Source organism: Vipera ursinii (genome assembly GCF_947247035.1).
Source record: "Vipera ursinii genome assembly, chromosome: 4".
Classification (NCBI taxonomy): Eukaryota; Metazoa; Chordata; class Lepidosauria; order Squamata; family Viperidae; genus Vipera; species Vipera ursinii.
The window spans coordinates 46,361,471-46,384,915 of NC_139514.1; the positions used below are offsets into that span (position 1 = coordinate 46,361,471).

The 23,445-nt window shown below is 34.3% G+C and overlaps 1 protein-coding gene across 1 annotated transcript in view; it reads right to left on the reverse strand.

The window, feature by feature from the left end:
• TMPRSS15 (transmembrane serine protease 15) overlaps positions 1–18,951 on the reverse strand; it is a gene marked incomplete at both ends in the record, with an annotated part of 63,198 nt that extends 44,247 nt beyond the window's left edge. Inside the window, 10 exons of the mRNA XM_083361263.1 lie at positions 1,052–1,201; positions 3,313–3,450; positions 4,761–4,870; positions 7,819–7,927; positions 10,442–10,555; positions 11,942–11,980; positions 12,089–12,118; positions 13,623–13,783; positions 18,629–18,696; positions 18,850–18,951. Coding sequence (XP_083217389.1) covers positions 1,052–1,201; positions 3,313–3,450; positions 4,761–4,870; positions 7,819–7,927; positions 10,442–10,555; positions 11,942–11,980; positions 12,089–12,118; positions 13,623–13,783; positions 18,629–18,696; positions 18,850–18,951 — 1,021 coding nt within the window. The remainder of the gene's footprint in view (positions 1–1,051; positions 1,202–3,312; positions 3,451–4,760; positions 4,871–7,818; positions 7,928–10,441; positions 10,556–11,941; positions 11,981–12,088; positions 12,119–13,622; positions 13,784–18,628; positions 18,697–18,849) is intronic.
• Between the last annotated feature and the right edge of the window lie 4,494 nt (positions 18,952–23,445).

Genomic DNA, 23,445 nt, shown 5'->3' on the forward strand with positions numbered 1-23,445 from the left:
GGCCTTCCGGAAAGACCTCCAGTCTGCAAAATGCAGGCTGGAGCTCCATTCTCAGCTACAAAATGAAGCTGCTCCTTCAGCCACAGAAGAAGTGGGCCAGCTGGGTGGGGCTGTCGGTGCTGTAAGTGAGTTGAAAAGACACCCCCTGAAAATAAGACCTGGTAACTTTTTTGGAGGAAAAAAAAGACTGGGTCTTCTTTTTGGGGAAACACGGTGCATGTTTGCCAGGATTTCTAGAAAAGTGACTTTATTTATAGTAAACACCATTTTGAACCAGCTTTTGCCAACAGGACTAATGATGACTTTATTTTTATTTTTCTTGTTTTTTTATTACTGTCAATTCATTGTTGTTCTACTTTGAAATGGTTCCAATCCATAAATACCATATGTATTTAGCCAAATTTGGATCCTGAATCATAACCTGGTTTAGAGAAATGTGGTGCATTAGAAATAAAGTGAGGTAAAATCAGAAATAGTAATGGAATTGAAATATTGAATGGTCAAACCATAAGAAGCCATCAGGATGTAGTCTATCTGAGTCTGGATATTTTAAAGCTGGAATACATCAAGCACCATCAAGTTAAAACTATGATTAATAAAAAAATACCCATGGTGCAAAAGATGGATGGCCATACAAATAAAATCAAATGAAATAAATAGCTATTAATTGAATAATTAGTGAATTTCTATACTGAATTTCTGTACTGAAATTTCTGTAAGACATGCATTTTTCTGTTTCAGTCCATAGGATCACCTGCCTAGCATGCTGTAGAAAAGAAATTATGTAGATAAATATGCATATACAATATTCTGAGGGCCTGGTTTTTTTCAATATATCATCATCACATCATAACTGTATTAGAGTACTAAGGCAAGAGAAAGCTACTTGGAGCCATCTTTATAGATTGAAGCCCTGAGTTTATTGGGGCTAATCCTCCAGATATGTGCACTGCTTTGAAATGTTCAGTTTAAGCAAAAGAAATAGAATATAAAATATTTTTATTGTCTCCAAATACATACAACAATTGCTTTTGCACATAATATTTCTTACCTGATAAATTGCCAAAGGTATGATCAAAATTTGGACCAGTTGAAGAAGGAAAGATAGAGCCATTTACTCTCTCCCATGCACCGATCTCCTTTACATGTTGAATCCAGTAACAAAACCCATCTTCAAAAGTACAATTGATTTTTTCATTGTCTTCAAACAAGGTTGGAGTAAAAATAATAAAGTAAACAAGCAGTGAAATACTACAATGTATATATCCCGATTATATCCAGAATCAAGGGATTATAGGATCATGAAAAAAACTCCTGATTATTATCATTTTAATACTGTACACATAATAATTTTACTTGCAGTACTTCCTCTGTGAAAAGTCTCACTTTGAAATTAGTTTAAAAGAGATTTTGAAAAAAAAGCACAATTACTTGGATATATGATGGAACACATATATGTATGAGGAACTGTTAGGTTTCCATATCCATGGCATTTAATATAATAACTGGTACAGACAGAGTGCCATGCATTTAGTATTATTGTTACAGTGAGTTGGACATCCTTCTAAAGAATGGCTGTTCCACATGAAACTCTGAGTCATGCACTCTGTCCTTGTAAGCTGTGCACAATGATATTTGCTTGTTTTATTTATTCACTTTTCTCATAGCCAACACTGCTGAAAAAAGCCTTGTCTGTCAAAATATAACAGGCATCACATGAACTATAGGCATCTTACAGCTGACTTTCCTCTCAAGAGGTCAAGATGATGCATTTTTATTCTTAAAGTAGCAACCCTGTTAGTCTGAGGCAGTGGCGTAGCGTGGGGGGTGCAGGGGGGGCCGGCCGCACCGGGCGCAACATCTGGGGGGGCGCCCATTAAGCTCGCCGGAGGGGGACGATTCCGCTTCGCCGAGGGTCGGTGGTAGTGGGGGGACGGCAGCCGGTCAAGCCCGGCAACGCGTCCGATCCCACCGCCGGCACCGGCACCTCTCCGTCCGCCGACACCCCGTTGGGATCAGGCCAAGGCGCGTTGGGACGGGGCAAAGAGAAGAGCAGCGCCGCTGCCGCCCTTTCCGTGCCGGATTCGCACCCGGGGCCAAAAAAAAACAAAAAAACAAAGGCGCCAAGGAGGGCCCGCTCAGCGGCGCTTCGGAAGGCCCGAGTGGGCTCTGCCGCTTCGTCTCCGCGATCGCGCGCGAAGCCAAGCTGGGGATGGAGGCAGCCGGCAAAGCCTCGGCTTACGAGCCTCGCGGAAGATCAGCCACCCACTCGTGGGAGGGGCGGAGCGGGACGCCGCAGTGTCCACGTGGCTCCGTGCCGTGGTTAATCCCCGCTGCACCTGCGGCTGCCATGGCGGGGGAAAAGGAACGGCGGGTTAAGTTTTCGAGGGATGAGTTACTCGCCTTTTTTTATTTCCCTCCACCCCACCCCACCCCACCCCGCTCGCTTCTTTTTCCCCAGGGAATCTGAAGCTACTTTGCGCACATCAAAAGCCTTGAGTATTTGCGGCTGAACTCTGAAAATCGCTGACCCGAAGGCAGCCCTCTCAAAGCACCAATCCAAACGGAAGCGGGGGGGGCAGAGATTCATTCGCCCCGACCCACCTTTATTCATGGAGGCGTGCATCACACGCCAATTTTTTTTTATTTAGGGTTTTGATGAACACACGACAAGGGGAGCAATAGTCGTCCCTGGCATTCCTTTAAGCCAGTGGTGTAGCGTGGGGGGGTGCAGGGGGGGCCGGGCGCAACATCTGGAGGGGCGCATTAGATGCATTTTACTTTAATTACATCAGTATTTTCATAACAAACAATACATGTGCTTAGGGGGTAAGGGTTTCTTTAACTAATCTAGTGGAAGAGACTCGAGTGCTAAAATCCACGGGTTAGGGGGCGCAAATTACTTGCCTTGCCCCGGGTGCTGACAACCCACGCTACGCCACTGGTCTGAGGAACACTAATAACTGGCCTAATTGCCCAATATACAGTATTACCTGATTGAAGGGAACATGATCCAGGACATTAGTCTACCATATTAGGTTTTTTATGTGATATTACCATCAACGAAGCATTTGATTAAGAAGAAAATTACAAAAAAAACAACAACAACAAACCAGCAATAAGAACGTGATGGTAGAGTCTCAATGAGTAGTTGGATAGGATAAAAAAGGATCTGTTCCTTTGTCATTTTTAAATTACATAGTTGATCAGCTGTTGCACACAGAGGAAGCTGTGTTATAATTATATTTTCCAAACAATAATCATATCTCCATTGTGCTGTAGTGTTTAAATATAAATTACAGGTATACTTACTGGTTAGCTCACTTGCATTGAAAGCAGTATAGATTGCATAAAAACCATTAAAGTTTTTATATAAGTCTGTGACAAATTCAACAGTGGCTTTATCAGAGAAAATATAAACTGTCCCAGGATTAGAACCTGAGAGTTCAGCTAAGAACAAAAAAAAACACAATGGAAAAAAAAGTCAGAATGGAATAATATTATACCTGTTCAAGTAAAAGTGAGTCAATAGATTTTGTTCTGTGGAAAGCTATGTTTATTTCAGAATATAAAAATCCTTTCGTTAATGTCCATGCTTTTTAGTAACAATTTAAATCTAGTGTATCTGTACTTTCAGTAGGATTCTAATCATAATTAGTAGTCAATTGTAGCTAACTCGATGAACTTAAAGTAAACAAACCATTATATACCGTAAATATAAGTAAACTCTGCCATCTTCATACAAAAGTGAGGCCTGATTATATCTACTGGTTTTCCATAGCTATCATTCCGTGCAAAGAAAATGTTTCAGAAAGTGTGTGGGGTGGATTTTGTCTATGAAGGTTTAGGCGGTGTGATGGACTACAGTGAAATATCATTTTCCCAGGACAGAGGAAGCATACTTAAGAAGGGTACAACGCAGCCCAGTGCTGATTGAAGTCAGAGGAAGAGATTTAGGATAATCACTCCCTAGAATTTCCCTAGGTATATCTGTTAGGATAAAAGTGGTATAGGTTTCATCTGGCAAGATTTTGTCTAGAGGGTGTGAGCAAAAAAAAAGAATTGAAATTTGGTTGGCTTGTTCTATGCTGTTCTGTGCTGGGCCTGACAAAATAGTAATTATTATTTCTCTGGAAATGTGTAAACAAAAAAGAAAATGTTAAATTCCCCTGCCTCCCAAACAAAAACCCCCTGATGGTTCAAAACTTGCACTTGTCATACAGGGCAATAAAAACTGAATATATTTTCTCCTACACTCACCTGAATGAATAAACACATAAAAGGCTCAGAATAGTATAAATGCATTACAAAACATGAACGAACCCGATTGATGATTATGTCCCATCAAATTAGCCTCAACCTTTAGCAACCACACAGATCTCCTTGAGGATGATCTGCCCAAACCTGGTACTACACATCTTCCAATAGTACACTTTTCTAATTAGTCTAGTGATCTTGATGCTGATTATCCCAGTCTATTTTCTTCCATGTTTTCCAGCATTATAAACTTTTCAGGAGAACGATTTTTATATAATGTGTCCATAATATGATAACATAAGCCTGGCCATTTATACTTTGAATAAGCACTCTGGATTGATCTTCCAATATTTGTTTTCTTGACTATTCATGATATTCTCAGACGTCTTCTCCAACACCAAATACTCTTTCTATCCTGCTCCTTCAAAGTCCATAGAATACTTATTTCTATTCAAATCATAGGATTCATTTATTTTTAAAGTTGAATTAAAAAGGCATCTTACCTCTTAATATCTTTGTTGGACCTATACCTTCATAAATCCATAGAAAATCGTATAATTTTTCTGTCTCAAAAGCAACAAAGTTTATTTTGATAGATAGGTGCTTCTCTATACTAAAAAAAAAACATCAGGAGATATACCATATTAATTATTAGGAAATCATACCTGTATTGCAGAGTTGGAATAATGTGAAGTGAAATTTTTGTTACCACTGGTTGTTTCTAGTTAGTGGGGAAAGTAGGGAAAACTCACTTTCTTGGGGAAAAAAACTCTCCTGATAATCACCTATTCCCAGCCTTATCCAAAAATGCTTCTGAAAGTCAGGGTGCTCTGGTGAATAGAACAGGTTAGAAAGCATGTCAACTAAGAAGGAAGAACCCATTTGCTGTCCTTGTCCACCTAGCCCACAGGTCTGCAACCCGCGGCTCCGGAGCCACATGCAGCTCTTTCAGCCGTCTCCTGCGGCTCCCAGTACTCTGCCATGTGCAGTCCAAAAAAAAAAGTGGGACTAAAAAAGTTCAACCAATCAATTCAAATATGCAGGGTAGGTGCATATCTCGCCTTGGCTCCACTCTTCAGTCAAACCCTGTTCTGCGCATGTGCGCATGTACGCACATGCGCACACATTTTTTGCGGCTCCCAGTTTTTCCTTTTGTGAGGGAACCGGTTCCGAGTGGCTCTTTCACTGTTTCAGGTTGCTGACCCCTGACCTAGCCAGCCAAGTCCTTTGATGTTTCTGGGAACATTTGTAGAATAAATGGAGGAAGAGTAATATGCAATGCATGTCTATACGTACACTACACACACAACCCCATCATCATCATCATCATCAATCATCATCACCTCTCCCCCCCTCACTAATTGGTTCCTCTAGATTCAAAAGAGAAGGAAAAATTCCACTACAATGGTTGGTAAAAGCAGGCATTGGTTTATACTTTTATTCAGATCCCATTTATTACAAATGTCTGTGATAGGATTGCAAGATTTAAATTTGAGACTAGGCATGCCATCATTAGGAGCCCAAGCATCTGAATGACACAGATATATGTGGCTTCAGGGTTAGATGAATAGGTTCCAGATGTAATCATAATATTTTGATTCTGTATACTTGCAATGTCTTATACATACACACACACACACACACACACACACACACACACACCAAACTGTTTTATTACTAAGCTTTCGTCGGTCTTCTGCTGACGTCAGAGTAAAAAGGTGGGGGGGCTGGCTAGCTAGCTTATGTAGCTGGCTGTTTCAACGATCTGCTGATGGAGCGAGTGATTGGTCCCTCCTTCCCTCACTCCTAGTCAACTGTATTGCTCCTAATCGTGTTGTGTCTGCCTGTATGCATTTGAATTGATTACCATTCTCTAAACTTGGTTGTATATGACTACTGCTTCTGGCTTTCCAATCAGAATAGAATGTCATATCTAAATACACCCCAATGGGACAGTCTTGTTTCCCCCAATTAACCAATAGTTTTGTGGGTTTGCTAATGATTACTATACTCAGTGCAGCAATGTAATATTTAGGAGGGATGAAAACTTTTTATTTAAATATAATAATGGTTCCAAATCTGAACAGTGGGGATAGGAATAGTACCTCAAACTGATGTAAATTTATATGCATTTCAGGGTGTGGTAAAGAGCCTTCTATATAACATATTTTTGTCATTTTCTAAGGTCATAGATTTCTAATTGCCAAAAGAACTACGTACCTATGGTTATCTAATATAGAAGGTGAAACATATTTCTTATTTTCTTTTTTTAGGCTGTAAGTCTGTCTAAGAGAATATTCTACAACTTTAGGACTTTACCCCAGGGACCATAGGATTGAATGCAAACTATAATAATTATTAAACCTGGCGGTTGCATTAAATTATAAACAGTGGTTATATATACAGCTATATCATAGTCTCTGTTATATAAGCAGTTATTTTCAAAGAGGCAAGTATGAAATCCAAAACAGAAAACTTTTAATTTTAGTAACAGTTACAGTTCCCAAAAGATATGAAAAATATATGTTTGATCACAATAATTTCAACATGCTTGTCAGAGTCAGTCTGGAAAAAGTGTCTAAGCTTTTTTTCCCATGTGATCTATAATTATTCCTATTCATTTCTTTGTAGTACTTATGCAGATGGGAAAATAATTCTAAAATTATATCTGACAGGAAAGAAACACAATAAAACTGTTGGGAAATGCAACTTAGTAAAATGCATTTGTTAAGTTTCATAAAATGCCATTTGACCAAAATATGTCAATTTTTTATCAGTATATTAAAAATAATAACATTATATGGTTCAGGAAGAAACACAAAATTAAATGAAGAAGCAATAATGTCATCATAAAAGTAATGCTCGTACAAACAGCAATCATAAAAAAAAACATTTCTGCTTCAGTTTCATCATGAAATACTGCTTTTTTGTTATTAATACTTCCAGAAGCAGATAATGACAATGTTGTGTGCAATGTTTGATATATTTATATATATCACCACGTGAGAACTGCAAAATTACCAACATTTATAAGAAAATGCTTTCATGCTTTCCACACAAGCAGGTGAACAGTTTCTTCACCTGATAAATTGGAATAGTTTCTTTTTTTACACTTTTTAATATCTGGATCCAGAAAAAAAAGCAAATTGCAATCTCAAGGCCATTAAAAGATATTCTGTTAAAATCTTTAGGTAAGCAGTTAATATGGACCAGATAGACAAGTAGATAAAAACTACACAGCGTCAGCCATGTTTTCAAACCCTATGGCAGATTGACTGGGACCCCACACTGATATTAGGATTTTCTTCTTTGTTCCCATGTCATGTGCTGCATATAGCAGTAGATATTATCTTTGCTGTTACTATTTTTTTCCCCCTATTTTTGTAATTTTTTGCCTACAATCATTTGGATGTAGCTTAAAAATGAAAATGGCTCACACGAGTTAGCTGGAAGAACTTTCAGATGAGAGCTATCAGGATAGGGGTTTAGAATTATACCAGAGAATGGTTTGTTATGTTTTAAAATTAGATTTAAGATGTAAAATGTTATGAAGTGTCTTACTTTATTATCCATCGGCAAAGAAGATTTGAGCTATAGGGTTTTGGAAAATGAATAGAATGGAAAGATCCGTATAAACCATCTAAAATGAATTTTCCATCACAGGGTGTAGCTGTAAATGGAGGGTGATAAAAAGGGTTTCTGCGTATGATGAAAATAAAACAATCTAATTGCATTTTGTTTTTCATTAAGTAAAGCATTGGTAATAGTAAAAACATCTCCACTCAAAAAAAAAATAATGTCATTGATGAGAAAATAGAATTTAGGAGTTTTAATTTATTTTTATTATCTAGAGACAAATTCTGCATGGCTCACATGAAATTCTAATCTTAGAAAAACTATTTAAAAAATACAAAACGTAAACAATAATCATTATCGTCATCATCAACAACAAAAAACACCCCTCTAAAATGGTACTTCAAAATAATACTACAAACTACAAAGATTGCTCAAAGAGTTGAATCATTCTGAGCCAACATCTTTTTTTTAAATGCCTACTCCAGGGGTAGGCAACCTCGGCTCTTTTATGACTCATGGACTTCAACTCCCAGAATTCCTGAGTCAGCTATGCTGCTGACTCAGGAATTCTGGGAGTTGAAGTCCATGAGTCATAAAAGAGCCGAGGTTGCCTACCCCTGGACTTCTCTATACTTAAAAAATAAATAAAAGAACCTGCTTAATAAAATTTGTTTAAATGTTCTACAAAACTCTGGATTTTCAGAAAATGCTACTATTATTGATATTTTAATACAGTATGTACAGTATTTTGAAAGCTCAGTTAAGATATTGAATAGTTACTTAATTTTATGAAAGGAAGGCTTCTTGTGTTACTCATTACCTATATTTTACCTGAGATGTCCACATTTACTGAAACTATTAAAATTATATCTTTCCTGTGCTATGTCCTTGAACTAATTAATTAATTTGTATCCCACCTTTATTATTATTACAAATAACTCCAGGTAGTAAACATATCCAACACATCTTCTTCCTATTTTCCCCACAACAACAATCCTGGGTGGGTGGGCTGAGAGAGAGTGCCTAGCCCAAAGTTACCAAGCTGGCTTTTATGGCTAAGGCAGGACTTGAAATCATGGTCTCCTGCTTTCTAGCCTGGAGCCTTAACCACTAAACCAAACTGACTCCTGGCTTTATATCCCTATCATATACTGAAGTCTATGGACATATTAGGAACAATAATATTAAATTGTTTTCCAGTCAGAAATCTCTCATCCTGCACTTTATGTACACTAAGTAGTATGAGAAAATGGAACTTAACTTATTGACTACATACAATTTTTATTGGAACCTCAATATAAGGACATTAATGTTAACTATATATTTAGTAATTGAAGTGAGCTTCTCTAAGTAAGCAATAAGTTATTCTTGGTAGAAATTTTTGAGTTCATTTAACTAGCTTGTAACGCATAGTTTTTACTTGTGAAACATTCAATGGGAATAATCAGCTAAACATAATTTCTCAGTTAATGAATTTCATGACTAAAAGGCTGAAAAGAGGGACCTTTGTATTGCTCTAAAATGTTTCTACAATTTGCATATATTCATTGCGGTTTCCTTGTTATTATCTTCTTGATGACCAGTGAAGAAGGAACACTCCTCCCTCTACCTTTTGTTTGAATGCCTTTAAATGTCACCAATAAGGTGGTTAAATAAATATAGAGAACCGAAGACCATTTTCAAATTTCTATAATTCTTTTGTTATACTAATATATTGAATCCTGAACTTTGAGATAACCTTAATTATAAGAAAATGATATTAAAATTTTGAAAACACTGCTGTGTAGAGAAAGCTAAATATTTGATCAACCTGGAGTAAAATATGAATATGACAAAAGTGAAAAATCCATTGCATATGCATGCACTCACACAGCTACATTCTCGTTATAAAAAAATTATGTCTTTCTCAGGAAATTGTTCATAACAAAAACTGCTTATATTCTCAGAGAGTGAGTGCAGCCTGTCTTTTTTTGCCAGATGGGAAAATGGAATTTTTCAAGTATAAGGGAAGTAAATAAAGGAAAAGTAATCAAATACATATTCCTTTAATAAGAAAGGAAGACTATGTATGGTCTGGCATGGAAGTAATTGTTTCCTTTTTATTATATGGGTTTACATAGAAGAAGGGAGTATATTGACACTGGCTTCCAATTATGTATAGTCTTCTGAAGGTTCAATTCAGATGACTTTTTATAAGCATTTCACTTCACATAGAAGTGAACCATAGAAAACTTTCAGTTTTCTTGACAAGATTTCAGAACTGGATATACCATTGGCTGCTTCCTAAAGATAAGAAGTTGACTGGACCAATATGACCAATTGGCTTTATGGTTAAGGGAGGACTCATGTTCTCCTGGTTTATAGACTGGCACCCTGACCACTACACTAAACTAGCTATCATATAGTATTGACAACCAAAATAAATTATCTATTAATATCCTTACAAAAGAAAAATATTAGCGGAAGTTTAAAGACTATACATCAGGAAAACTAAACAAAACAAATCCCAGCCCTGGTCAACTTAATTTATTTTTATATTTTAAACATTCATGATAGTAAATATTCCTCTGGAAATTCAAAGACTAGTTACATAAGTTTATATTCTTACCACATTTGTTTTCATCGGTGCCATTTGGGCAGTGTGGCATTCCATCACAAAATAATTGCCTTCCGATGCAGGTTTCATTATCAGCACAAAGGCCATCTGAAGGCAAACATTTACCTAACATATGTTTCAAGAAGAAAATAACATAGAACGCATGGTTAATCTTAGTTTCCTGAAATAGAAACATTCTACCCATAGAATATAATCAAGAAACTATCCAAAAAGCGCCTCATGATCTAAAGACATATTTTCAGAAACAGACACTTCAAGGGACTCCTTAAAATGTAATGAAAAATTCCATAATGCATTTGTCTGAGAAAGTTCTCTTTCACATTGACATATACTGTACTCTGTGATGTGAATACACAATGAAGATTGATGTAGTAAAGTGATATAACTACTCATCTGAAATAAAAAAATCCAACTTTTGAAGCGGCTTTAAACTGACAATAAAGTAGGTTTTTATTCAGATTTTTGCATTGCAGATGAATTATAAATGCACTCAGTAAACTGATACAAAGAAGAAGAAGAATAAATAATACTGGAGGTATTGGTATGATTGCAATAACTGTTTAGAATTTTTAGAAATGGATAAATAGGTGAGCTATGCTTTTCTTTAATGGGGTGTATTCTCATTTTTTTTGGAAACTTAAACCTGCTATTAATAGTGAGAAAGTTCAGCCTTGGTTAATTCCAGTGGCAAAAATTATCAAATTTCAGAACAATTTTTTGCTGATGTCAACAGCAGGGTTACTTCTTTTGTTTTCTTTATTTATTCTTTTGAAAACTAAACAACAATGCCATCTACTGGAGAAGGAAAATGAATCCTTTGGAAATGTTTTCTTTAGTTACTGATTTTCTTTCCAAGATATACACATACACAAAGACACAGACACATACACAGACCACAAAGACACAGAGGGAGGGAGTGAGGGGGAGAGGGAGAGGGAGAGAGAGGAGGAGAGAGAGATTCAACAAACTCCTGTTGAAATGTAAATTTTAAAAATGAGGCTTATTTATCCAAATATGCATTAATTGTTATAGGTTCCAATTACTAAAATAGATGGAAATCAATTCATTATTACAGAAAAAAGAATAATGTTCTTGAATCCAGTATTTGAATGTTGTATACAATAATTAATATGAACTATTTATAATTACAGGCAGAAATAGATATATTCTAGAAGAAACACAGATTATTCTATTATGAAAAATAGAAAGTTGTTAGTATACTTTTAAAAAAATTAACTATGAATTTTTGAGTTGGAAAATTAAATAAAATACAATTTGTGTTTTAATTTTTTTTATAATGTCACAATCCATATATAAACTTAAATGGAATCAGAGCTGGTATTTAAAGTGCTTATGCCTGGAAAGTGAAAGTTTCAAAAACAAAAACTAAAATGAAAATTGTTTCACAAAGCAATTTTATTTTGAAAAGTTGGGAAATATACCATATCTAAGTTTTTTTATACTTATCTAATAAAATCTGTATTTACTAACCAGGTGTTGTTGGAGCATTACTTGTAGTTGTTACCAATCCTGGAAAGTGAATAAACAACAAAACAAAGTTATTTTTTTAAAGTAGTTTTTATTAATTAATAGAATGAAAACCTCCCCTATGTAATAATACATTCTACATTTACTAACCAGGTGTTGTCGTACTAAATATTTCCAAACCTGCAAAATAAATTAAACAAAATAAAGAAAAAAGGATACTTTTCTCAAGGGTTTTTCACTAATTAATAAAACAATAATATGTGTTGTATATTGACTAACCAGATGTTGTCAAAGGGCTGCTTGTAGTAAATATTCCCAGATCTGCAAAATGAACCAAACAGACTTAAAAAATAACATAAAAATTCTGCTTTATATTTCTAAATTAATTTTAATTATTGTCACTTTACACAATAATGCAAAAAAGTGAATGAATTTTCCTGGCTACTCTTTTCTTATTTGTCATGCAAATAAATCTTGTTCTTACTAAATAGGTGTTACTAAAGGCTTACTTTAGTAATACAAATATTACAAAATTAATGAAACAGAAAATAAAGGAAATGAATAGCCTCCCCTGCAGTTTTTCCCTAAATCAAATGTTCCAATCTGTTCAAAGCTAAGTATAAAAATGTTTTTTTGGTTTGGTAGTGCGAAGTGATCATAATTTTGTTCAGCTTCCTGATTTTAAATTGCTTCAATAGATTATATGTTATTACATCTTTGTATTGTTAAATTCCTAACAATAGCTAGAACTGAATCATGCACAGCACGGTTTAGAATTTGGTCTTCTAAATTAAGTGATAAAAAAATGGACATTTTTTTGTATCAACTAAAACATCTTCAGCCATGTGAGATAAACTTTTAAGAGAGCAATTCATATATAGGAACCGACGACAAGTAAGGGGGAAATTTATGCCAAATGGTGGATTTTTTAAATGGAGTTTTTCCAAGCAATTTCAATTTGGAGTTCAAGTTCTGAATATAAAGTATGCTACTTTAAATATTCCGACACAATGTAAGTTATAAAATAGATTTTCGGAAAGTGCATGGCTTATACCGATTACAACAATAGGTTTCATTACCCAAAATGATGATGTTACCTAGTTTGGGTAATGAAATGTCTGCAAGAAAACAAGCAAGCTCAGATAGCACCAAGGACCCCTAATTATAAAGCAGAGGAAATTTTGTATATATATTATGTACTAAATAAATTGCCTCAGTGTTTCATAGTTATCAAGTTCAGTGCTGAAAGCAGAACAGTAGATCCTGAATCTCAAATAACATTTGGATCAGAATTTTAAAGCTCAACAATATTTTTAAAATCTTTTTTAAAAATCTTTTTATTTTTCATGTTAATCCTTTTAATCCCATTTGGTTGAATATGAAGTCTCTCTCTCACTTCCAGGTTCACTAGCCAATTCTCAGTTTTGAAACTTGGCATAATTTTCATTTATCACTCAATCTTCTTGGTATTAATTTGTTAACATTTGCATATATGTGTATGTGCTCATATATGTACATGCAGTTGTGTGCATATGGTGATCATAAATATTTTAAAACGGTTACTTCTGAAAACAGTATAAAGTATTGATATAAAACATAAATACAGCATTGAAGATGCCAGTGTAGAAGCAAGAATCAGCAGAAAATATCTAATTAAACAACATTTTTCTATGTTTTAAAAAACATGCATTACCTGTTATTTCTATGCTGTTTACATCAATGGTAAAAGTCTGTAAGAGTTCACTTTTATTCTCTTTGATGCCATAGACCAATGCATCCTTTATCTCTACTTCAGACACCCATTGTACAAAGAAAAGTTTGAAGAATACAATTACACTACCATTTCTGGCCAAAGGAAAACAACAAAAAATTAGTAAAAAAACATAAATTAATTTATACTGAATAACAGATGAATAACCAGAATCTTGGCACTAAACTATAATGATTCTTAATGGCTGGGAATTTGCTCCTTTACAGCAACATACACACCTAACTGTATAACACTGAAATTGTTTGTAACAAGTGTGGCTATTTAAAGGCAAAAAAGGAGGAAAAAGAAGAAAGAAAATATTTTTCCCTGAAATCTTAAAATGTTTCTTTCCCTTAAAATATGCTTGCTTTCCACCCACTTTGATTAACTTGGAGACCCAGTTTGAATATGGGGCCCAATGGGCAAAGCCATCTTTTAATACCATTCCAGAACCTCCAATGGTAGAGTATTCCACCCATAGCAAGCCCCTTCGGGTGGAATGAGTGGGGCGGCTAGTCCCATTGTGGAGGTCACAGTGAGATAAATAGGACAATTGCTCATATCAGTTTAATAGATTCCTATTTTCTTAAGAATAGTAATTTAAAAAAGACATGGAATCAGACATCTGTCTTATATACATAGCAAATCATGTTCGCAGTGAGACAATGATATTAATAAATGGTCTGATTAATACTGAAAATATTATAAGTTCAAAGATTTGTTTAACCAGTCTAAGACCAATGAGGAAATTATGATTATAAGTAAAATTTAATTTAAAATTTAGATACAGATAAATCCACAGAACCCAGAATAATGATCAGTTATTGTTTGCCCTGTTTCCTGTACATATTCATATAGAAAACTCAGTAAGGACAGTAATAAAGAAGTACAAATTACAAATAATTGTAGTACAGCAGTTGAAAGCAATTAACATGATGTAGTTTTTAAATTTAATTTTAAAATAATTTAAATTGCAAATTTAAACTTGAACCTTAATTTTAAAAAAATAAATTTTAAAATTTATGTCAATTGATAAATTTAGATAAAATCAATTTTTCTAAAGGACATGTGGGGATTTGACATAAGAGTAATTAAATACTCAATACCTCACTTTTATTTTCATTGGAAAGACATTTTCTGAAGGAGTTGTTCCATGGAACTATAAAATAACTCTTTTTACCTATACTGCCACACCACAGAAATTCACAAGAGCATGATATTCTTGAAGACTGTTATGTTAACATGCTATTTGTGACCCCACATGGTTGGACTCTCCTGGCTTATGGCTTTATCTTGACTATGTGGTATTGTTTTAAGTGAAATTAATCTTTAAAAATATTATCCAGTTCATCCAAGAAATAAAAAGGTCAAAGGATGCTATTTAAAATATGATTTATTGATTTTGCCAAAAGAGGTAATTACCCTGAGATAAATCCATTTACTCTCTGAGAGACTGAAAAATATAGTAAATCTTATCTTAGTTTCTCTCCGGTATATTATTGTTGATGTGACATAAAAAGTTTCTTTATTCTATCCTTTAACTGGAACATTGGCATTTTTCACAAATGAGGGGTCCTTAGTACTCTCTGAGCTTGGTCATTTTCTTGCAGATCTAACATCTTGCAGATTATCCAAAGTAGCTAACATCATCTAAATGACCCATCCCCATTTCAACCTTGAGCTACAGATATTCTCCTTTAGTGATTTTCCACAATTTTTGTTTTTACTCAATGGGAAATTTAGTTTGATTTTCTTATTGTCAGTTATTCTCTGTATCAATTTCTCTAGCAAGATTAGGACTGAGGATAGTGTGTGACTATATAATTTTTTTGTGAAAAAAAAACAAAAAATTGTTTTAGTTACAGAGCAAGTAACCTTTACTCTTTTAAAAACCTATATCAGCATTTTGTCACTGAGGCAGCCATGACTAAGAGATGATTAATTATTTTAAGGTCAAAGGGAAGGCTACAGTATATTCAAATACTTTTCCTTTATTTTTTTAAATGATTCATATAATACTTCAGGCAATTATTTCTATACTATCTTTCTGACTTATCAGAATTTCAAATATGAAATCATATTGCACCAAAGAATTTAGTAATGCAAGGATACATGTTGTTCTGCAGAAAAAGCAATAAAATCAAAGGTCTACAAATTGGGTGGGTTTGTTTTGCAATCAATTAAACAAGTAATATTAAATGTTACTCAAACATAGGTGTTTTTTTTTCAAATAGCAGCCTAAGTACTAATGACCATGGCAGCTTAGTGCAATTTTCTGTATTAAAATGAACTTGATTTTAGTACTTGGCTCTGTATCAATGTTTTCGCACTTAATAAAGCTAAAACTGAAACCTGAAATAAACCACACAGAATTATAATTATATGTCAAGTGTACACTCCTTTTCTATTTTTATCACTTTTAAATATTGTGTATGAAGAAAGATTGCAAGGTGAAAGATAAAAAACTCTACAAATTATACAGTGTTTTCCAAAAAGTAAGGCATACCCAGAAAATAAGCCCTAGCTTGATTTTTTTTGGGGTGGGCCTAACATAAGCCTTACCCCCAAATAAGCCCTAGTTTGGGGGTGAGGCACACCCCTAAAAATCAAGCTAGGGCAGGGGTGGGGGTGTGGAGTTGCCCCATCCATCCTGCACCCGCTTACCTGGTAGCCGGGCCTCTCCTCACTGGCCCACTTCTTCTGCGGCATCTTCTGCAGCCAGGCCTGCATTTCTCAGTCGCAGGCCTTTCCAGAAGGCCACTAGAGCCGAGAAGCTATAGATTGAATCCAGTACTCAGCTGTAGACGTCTTCCGGAAAGGCCTGACTGAGAAATGCAGGCCAGAATGTAACTGCAGAATGAAGCTGCTCCTTCAGTTGCAGAAGACCTGGTGCCTCTTTTGGGAGGATATGTATGAGACTAAGTCTTATTTTTGGGAAAAAATGTTTATGTAAAATATGATTTCTACTCTCATATTTAAAATCATGTTTTGGCCTATGATAAATTACATGGATTTAGAGCATTATCACAATAACCCATCTGTTAATTGAAATGAGGAATATAAAACCAAGCTGAGGTTATCTAACCTTAAAAGCTAAATAGTGGTTATGCTTTGGATAAGATTCCACCAGAAATGCCAGAATTCTGGGCTAGCCTGTGAATGAGAGTTTTTTTTAAATCCCATTTATATCCCGCCCTTCTCCGAAGACTCAGGGCGGCTTACAATCTAAAGCACAAATCAATGTGCTTAGCAATAGCCTTCATTCTATGTATATGCCTGCTTATTAGGGCTTTCGCCCCCCCCAAGCGGCATTATTACAAAGTCAGCTTATTGCCCCCAACAATCTGGGTCCTCATTGGAATATTGAAATGGATATTGCTGTGGAGATGTTTGTCTGTGTATATCTTCATTCTTATTCAAGTCAAAGATTTCCTCTTTTATTTAACTTTTTATTAATATAACATGATAGCTAATGCTGTGGAACTTGAGAAGGATGATACTGGTTGGTGAAAAATTCGCAAATACATACTTTCATTATCCTAGAGGAGATCAACCCTGACTGCTCTTTAGAAGGCCAGATCCTGAAGCTAAAACTCAAATACTTTGGCCACCTAATGAGAAGGAAGGACTCACTGGAGAAGAGCCTAATGCTGGGAAAGATTGAGGGCAATAGAAGAAGGGGACGACAGAGAATGAGGTGGCTGGATGGAGTCACTGAAGCAGTAGGCGTGAGCTTAAATGGACTCCAGAAGATGGTAGAGGACAGGAAGGCCTGGAGGAACGTTGTCCATAGGGTCGCGATGGGTCGGACACGACTTCGCAGCTAACAACAACAACTTTCATTTTTATTAAAGCAAAACATTTCCCCTCTTTTTAACTTATACCATATGTAATGTAATTTGATAGTTAAAACTACTGAACTTGAGAATGGTGATTCTATGTTTTAATAACATTGGGAAAATATTAAAAATTATTAAAATTAATGATGAGGAAATGCATCGTATTTCTTAACAGATCTGATTAGGTTATGGAATAAAGAAAATTAATCCTCCATATTTTTGTGACAGGTAAAAGAAATGGCTATGAACTGGGATAATCAGTTCTCTGTTATGGAGGACCAACTGATCAGTCACTCTTTCTTTCATCTCTAGAGTAGAAAGTAATAATATATCTTTTTACCAAATTGTACCAGACTAGTATGGTTATTTGGGTAGTTCTCAACTTATGATCATTCATTTAATGATTGTTTGAGGCTGAAAATTGACTTATGAGCAGTCCTCCCATTTATGGTCATTGTACAAAACTCATGTGATCAAAATTTGGGTGCTTGCAACTGGCATGTATTTATGATAGTTCCAGAGTCCCGGGGTCTTGTGATCACCTTTTATGACCTTCCCAGGCTTCTGACAAGCAAATTCAAAGGCAGAAGCTGCAATCATTTAATGATGGCACAATTTATTTAATGAATCACTTGATTTAGAGTGAGTTGCTTAACAACTATCGCAAAAAATTTCATAAAATCAGGTGCATCTTAATGACAGCATCACTTAGTGATGGAAGTTCTAGTCTCAATTGTAAGTTGAGGTCCACCTGTATTAAAGCCTATAATTTGTAAATATGCTTCATCCAGTAGTAGATTACTTTGGGATGATAAATGCAAAGCAAAGGAACATTTCCCCCACTTTTGATTTCTTTCCTCCATTTTCATTCAACTTTACTACTACTCTTTCATTCAGACCTGGAATAAGGAAATTTTACTCCAATTTTCCTGTAGTGCATAGAATAGGATCTATACTGAGCATAAGACAACCATCCAGGAACTCTAAAATTGTAGCTTTAGGAGCAGGTGAAGAGGAATAAACATGTTATAATTCTAGCATGAAATATCATGATTTCAGTAATATTTCAAGCATATTGATTTTTATTAAAAATTAACTTACCTAAACTGCGTAACTTTACTTCCCTTATATTCATTTTGAAGTTCACTTGCACGTAACATATCATCTACCTAGATATACAAATATGAAAAATGTAAAACAGATGTAGAATATATTTTATATTTTTCTAATATAGAGAGAGAAAAAAGGAAAGAAATCTGATCAGACAGACAGAAAAAAGGGAATGTGGAACTACAGAAATAACCCAGTAAAAATCAGTTTACCATTTGCTGGACATCAAAGGCAAGAATTTTGAAGTCTACTGATGATTTATTTTGCAAAGCAGGGGTGAACATTGCTCCTGATTTTATTGTAAATATTCCCATTGCTTCATGGTTTTTTGCTCCTGATTAAAAAAAGCATAGAAGTGAGAAAGCAAACTGTTTCTCTCATTTTGCTGTTGGTTTAGATATTTTTTTGCATTTTTTCTATCTATGAATATGGATTCATGCAAGTAAAGATGGAATAAATATTCAATTGTATATATTTTCATTATAAATAGTTTCATTCTATTTCTAGCACTGAAGTAATGCAAATGTGCTTTTCCAAACTTAGATAGAAACCAAAAGGATGCCCACTGGAAGAGGTAACAGTTAAATGCAATGATGAGCCTTTAGAGAGGTTGAGAAAACCTGGGTCAGGGAAAATACATTGAGTTAATAAACAATCATTGGAACAACTGCAAAAAATAAAATAAAATTAAAAAGCAGAATAGGAGCCTGGCTGGCCAGAATAAAATGGCTACACAGATTAATGGTAAGCTACTGGAGGTGAGGGAGCTTGGCAAGTGCTGTATCCAGATAAGAAGAGATGGGACAACCATTTTTCTGAAATGGTGTAGGTAGGGTTTCCTGCATGAGCAGGGGGTTGGACTAGAAGACCTCTAGGGTACCTTCAAAAATTATTTATCATCATCATCATCATCATATTGTTGTTGTTTAGATTCTTGCTAGAACAATTCCTATGCTTAGAAGGACTTAAGACAACTTAGAACACAAAACAAATCAAAACATGGGAGCTGATGGAGAATGACATCATATTTTTCTGCACTCAGGAAAGAATGGATGGTCCATTCTGACAACAGGACAAGCAGAAACTCCAGGACTATCCTTAGTCTAGACAAAACATAAACAACAACTGAACTATTCTATACTAATGATGCTACAGTTGAAGACCAGGATGTGGTTGTAGGAGAGTGTATATTTTTTAAAAAGCCAAGACTGCTGTTTCGAAATTCACTTGGGTTTGATACAAATTGGGAAAGCTTAGATCCATGATTCTGGAAAATAGTGTTGGGTTATCTTTTACAGATCTAAAGATATAGTCATCCAACCCTAGTCATATACTGAGCCCTTTATTAGTGCTTAATTGTAAGATAAAAGACCTTCTTATTATTAGTCTCCTTTATAATATAGTGCTGATGCATACATGATGTAAACCGAGTTATTAATTTACATTTCATCAATATTGCTGCATTGTTTTATTTTATTTAATGAATTACATAGACCTTCTTGGAAAGAGTACCTAAGAAGAGGCTTAGGAGTTGTTTTTAATTCAGACTAATAAAAACATCGAAAACTGATGTAATACATATAAAACATGTTGCTGGCTTTAGTCAGAAATCAATAGATTAAAATTGCTGAGATACTATTGAGAGAACAATAATAAGCAGCCAATTTTAGTTAGTATCAGGTATGATGTTAGGAAGCTAATACTTTCAGAGTATCATAAGAATCAAAGATTAACATTTTTCTTGGGCCTGAAACAGTTTTCTTATAAATTTGGAAAAAAGACTATTGCAGTTTACTATCGATTGGTATACAGGGACAACGTTATAAAAACAGATAATTAGAGCATAGATTTAAAGTTTGTTTAAAATAAATTAAATATAGCATTTACTTCTCAGGTATATATTTAATAAATATGCTATTACAAAGTACAATTTGATAATTTTTGGAATTCTATAATTGTGACAGATGTGAAATTCAAGAGCAATTCGTTTGTTCTGTATTTAATATACAGTACATTCTTTTTTTTCTAAAGAACACTCTTATATATTAATGAGTTATTAGCAAAAATATAGGAATCCACAATGGAATGATGGCCAAGAAAAAGATTATTTATAAAGATCCATATTCATTATAATAAATATGCAATAAAGGTAAAGCCAGTGTAATTATGCTCAATTTATTATTTTTTCCAATTAAATTCTTTTCCTAATCAGCCACATTTCTTTATCAGGGTATATCTTCATATTCATATTGTATACTTTTATGTTGATATATACAGTATATATATATATATATATATATATATATATATATATATATATATATATATATATATATATATATATATTCCTATGTAGGTTTCCAAATTTAAATAACTTTGCCCACAATTTTTGAATATTTTTTTTACTTTATCCAAAATGTATGACTGTTTTTACTTATCTGCTACAGAAACTGCATCAGAAAATTTGAAAATGTTTGAGTTTCAAGAAATTATTGCATTTGTGGGAAAAGTGTTATTTTTATTGCCTTCATCCATTCTACCTCGGTAAGAAAATTTTGAAAAGGTATAATGCAATAGAGTAGAGATCTTATAAATCTCGTAACCATATATTGTATCCGTCCTATCATCTATTCATTGTCTGGACTTTTGAGTCAAGATTTGCTTTGTACTTTATTGTTAAAGTACAAAAAAAACACAAAAGAAAAATACTTGATAGTGCCTTGTATTTTTTAAAAAAATATATTTTTAATTCATGGAGCCACTATGACAACAAGAAGAATACAGATTGTTTGGGTATATTTTAAAATAACGTAACCATATGAAACTTTGTATAACCTTGCCAGCTTTGAACAAAAATATACTTTTTAGAAGAAATAAAACAAAAGTACAGTGACCAGCAGCATAACATTGGGAAGTGGTTACTCACAAAATAACTGAAGCGAAAGGAAGAATGTATGCAAATGTAACATTAAAATAAATAATGTGCTACAATTCAATTCTGATGAAAAACTGTGTTACTTCCTTAAGAATTTAACAACCATTAGACCGCCAGCTCTCAGAACCAGGTGACTATATCACAGCAGGTCTGGGAGCAGCGGAGTTCTTTTTATTTCTATTTTCATTCCATTCTATGTAACAATAACATTTGAATACATGATTTTGGTATAATAATTTCTCTCAAACATTTAAATGAACGGAATTTACACAAAGATATAAGTACCAAATCATTTTCACATAAACTTTGAATTGAGTCAGTTCCTTCCTAAACACATAATTTAGAGTCTAAAGAATGCTTTCAGGGTAGACTGTCTTCTTTTAATATGTTTTTTTTTCTTTCAAAGAAGCAGTAGCCATTACAGTGTTAAATAGAATGAGCAATTAAACGCTGTATATCAACAGCAATTTAAGATTTTTAACATACTGTAGAACCAATTGTAAAGTTTGTAGTTTCTTACCTTGTTCAGCTGCCTTGTTGAACAGCCACAGAAAAGTTAATAAAACAATAGAAATACATAGGGAGATTATAAATAGAACAGTGAGCAAAATTTCATAGCTGTTAAAAGTGATGTTTTTCTTCTTGAACCATTTTTTTGGATTCATTTTAATCTGGGAACTGAAATTGCTACCAGATCCCTGTAACTTTGAAAATAAAAGTGATAATCCGGGCACAGGTATATACCTGAGATGACTCTAGTTAATTATTTATTTTTATATACTGCTGGACTCAATAATTCAAGAGGTTTACATCATAAGACATAAAAAACAAAAAAACAAAAGGCTTTAATCATAATGCATTTGGTAATTTTATTTCTAGGTTCCGTCACATAGCAGACTTTATACCCAAAGGAAAAGTATTAATGATAGGAATATATAACTCCTGTTCAAAAGGTAATATTTTTCAAGATAACATATGTACATATTCAACACCCAGGGCTGTAAATGTTAATCTTCAACTTTGCATTATTTTTTTATGTATTACTAGTGCAATTGCAATGATATTCCATGTTGTTACTTTCAGTTGCTTGGTTTATAGTTACTTGCAAATTCTGGAAATTATGGATCAATTTACCTTTGCATCTGGCAAGAGATAAATCAAAATGTAAAGCAGCAATGGGGAATCTTTTTGTTGGACAAGAAACACATCTAACATATTTTGGGAGCCTGTGAGATGCAATGTGGTTAGAGGACTTTCACAAATGAGAACAAGGAAATTTTAAGGAGAATCTGGTGTAAACTGGGATTTTTTTTTAAAAAAAGCAGTTTTATGTTTTAATATGTGTAGTGCACTTATGTGTGTCACAACTCAACATGAAATTAAAGTAAGCTTTCAGTTTTTACAAATTATGATTGAAGTTCTAAGGTATGTAAAAGTAGAACTGAGGACTACCTGTTCCATTGAATGAAAAGCTGCCCTTTTATGTAGCTGGAAAAAAATGCTAGTTCATTATTATGTTTTTTCATGGCCAGTCCTACCAAATAGTACCTTGAGACAACTGTCTTAGCTGGCAAACTCTGGACCTTAGTAGTGACTTTGTTCTCTCTAAAGAGAGCTATAGTAGATGCAGTATATCTGTAGGCACATGTGACGTTACCCCAGTCCTAGGCCTCTGCCACCATGTGCAAAAAAAAAAGTTTCAATAAATCAATTTCAACTTCTCATGGGGAAAAAAAATATCTCGCAAAGATGGAATTGATTGATTGAAGTTTATTTTTAGTCCCACACAATGGCGGAGGAAGTGGCAGTGCTAGCATGGTGGTACACCAGTTGCTTCCCTCCCCTACCAGACACCTCTGAAGCTGCACAGGGT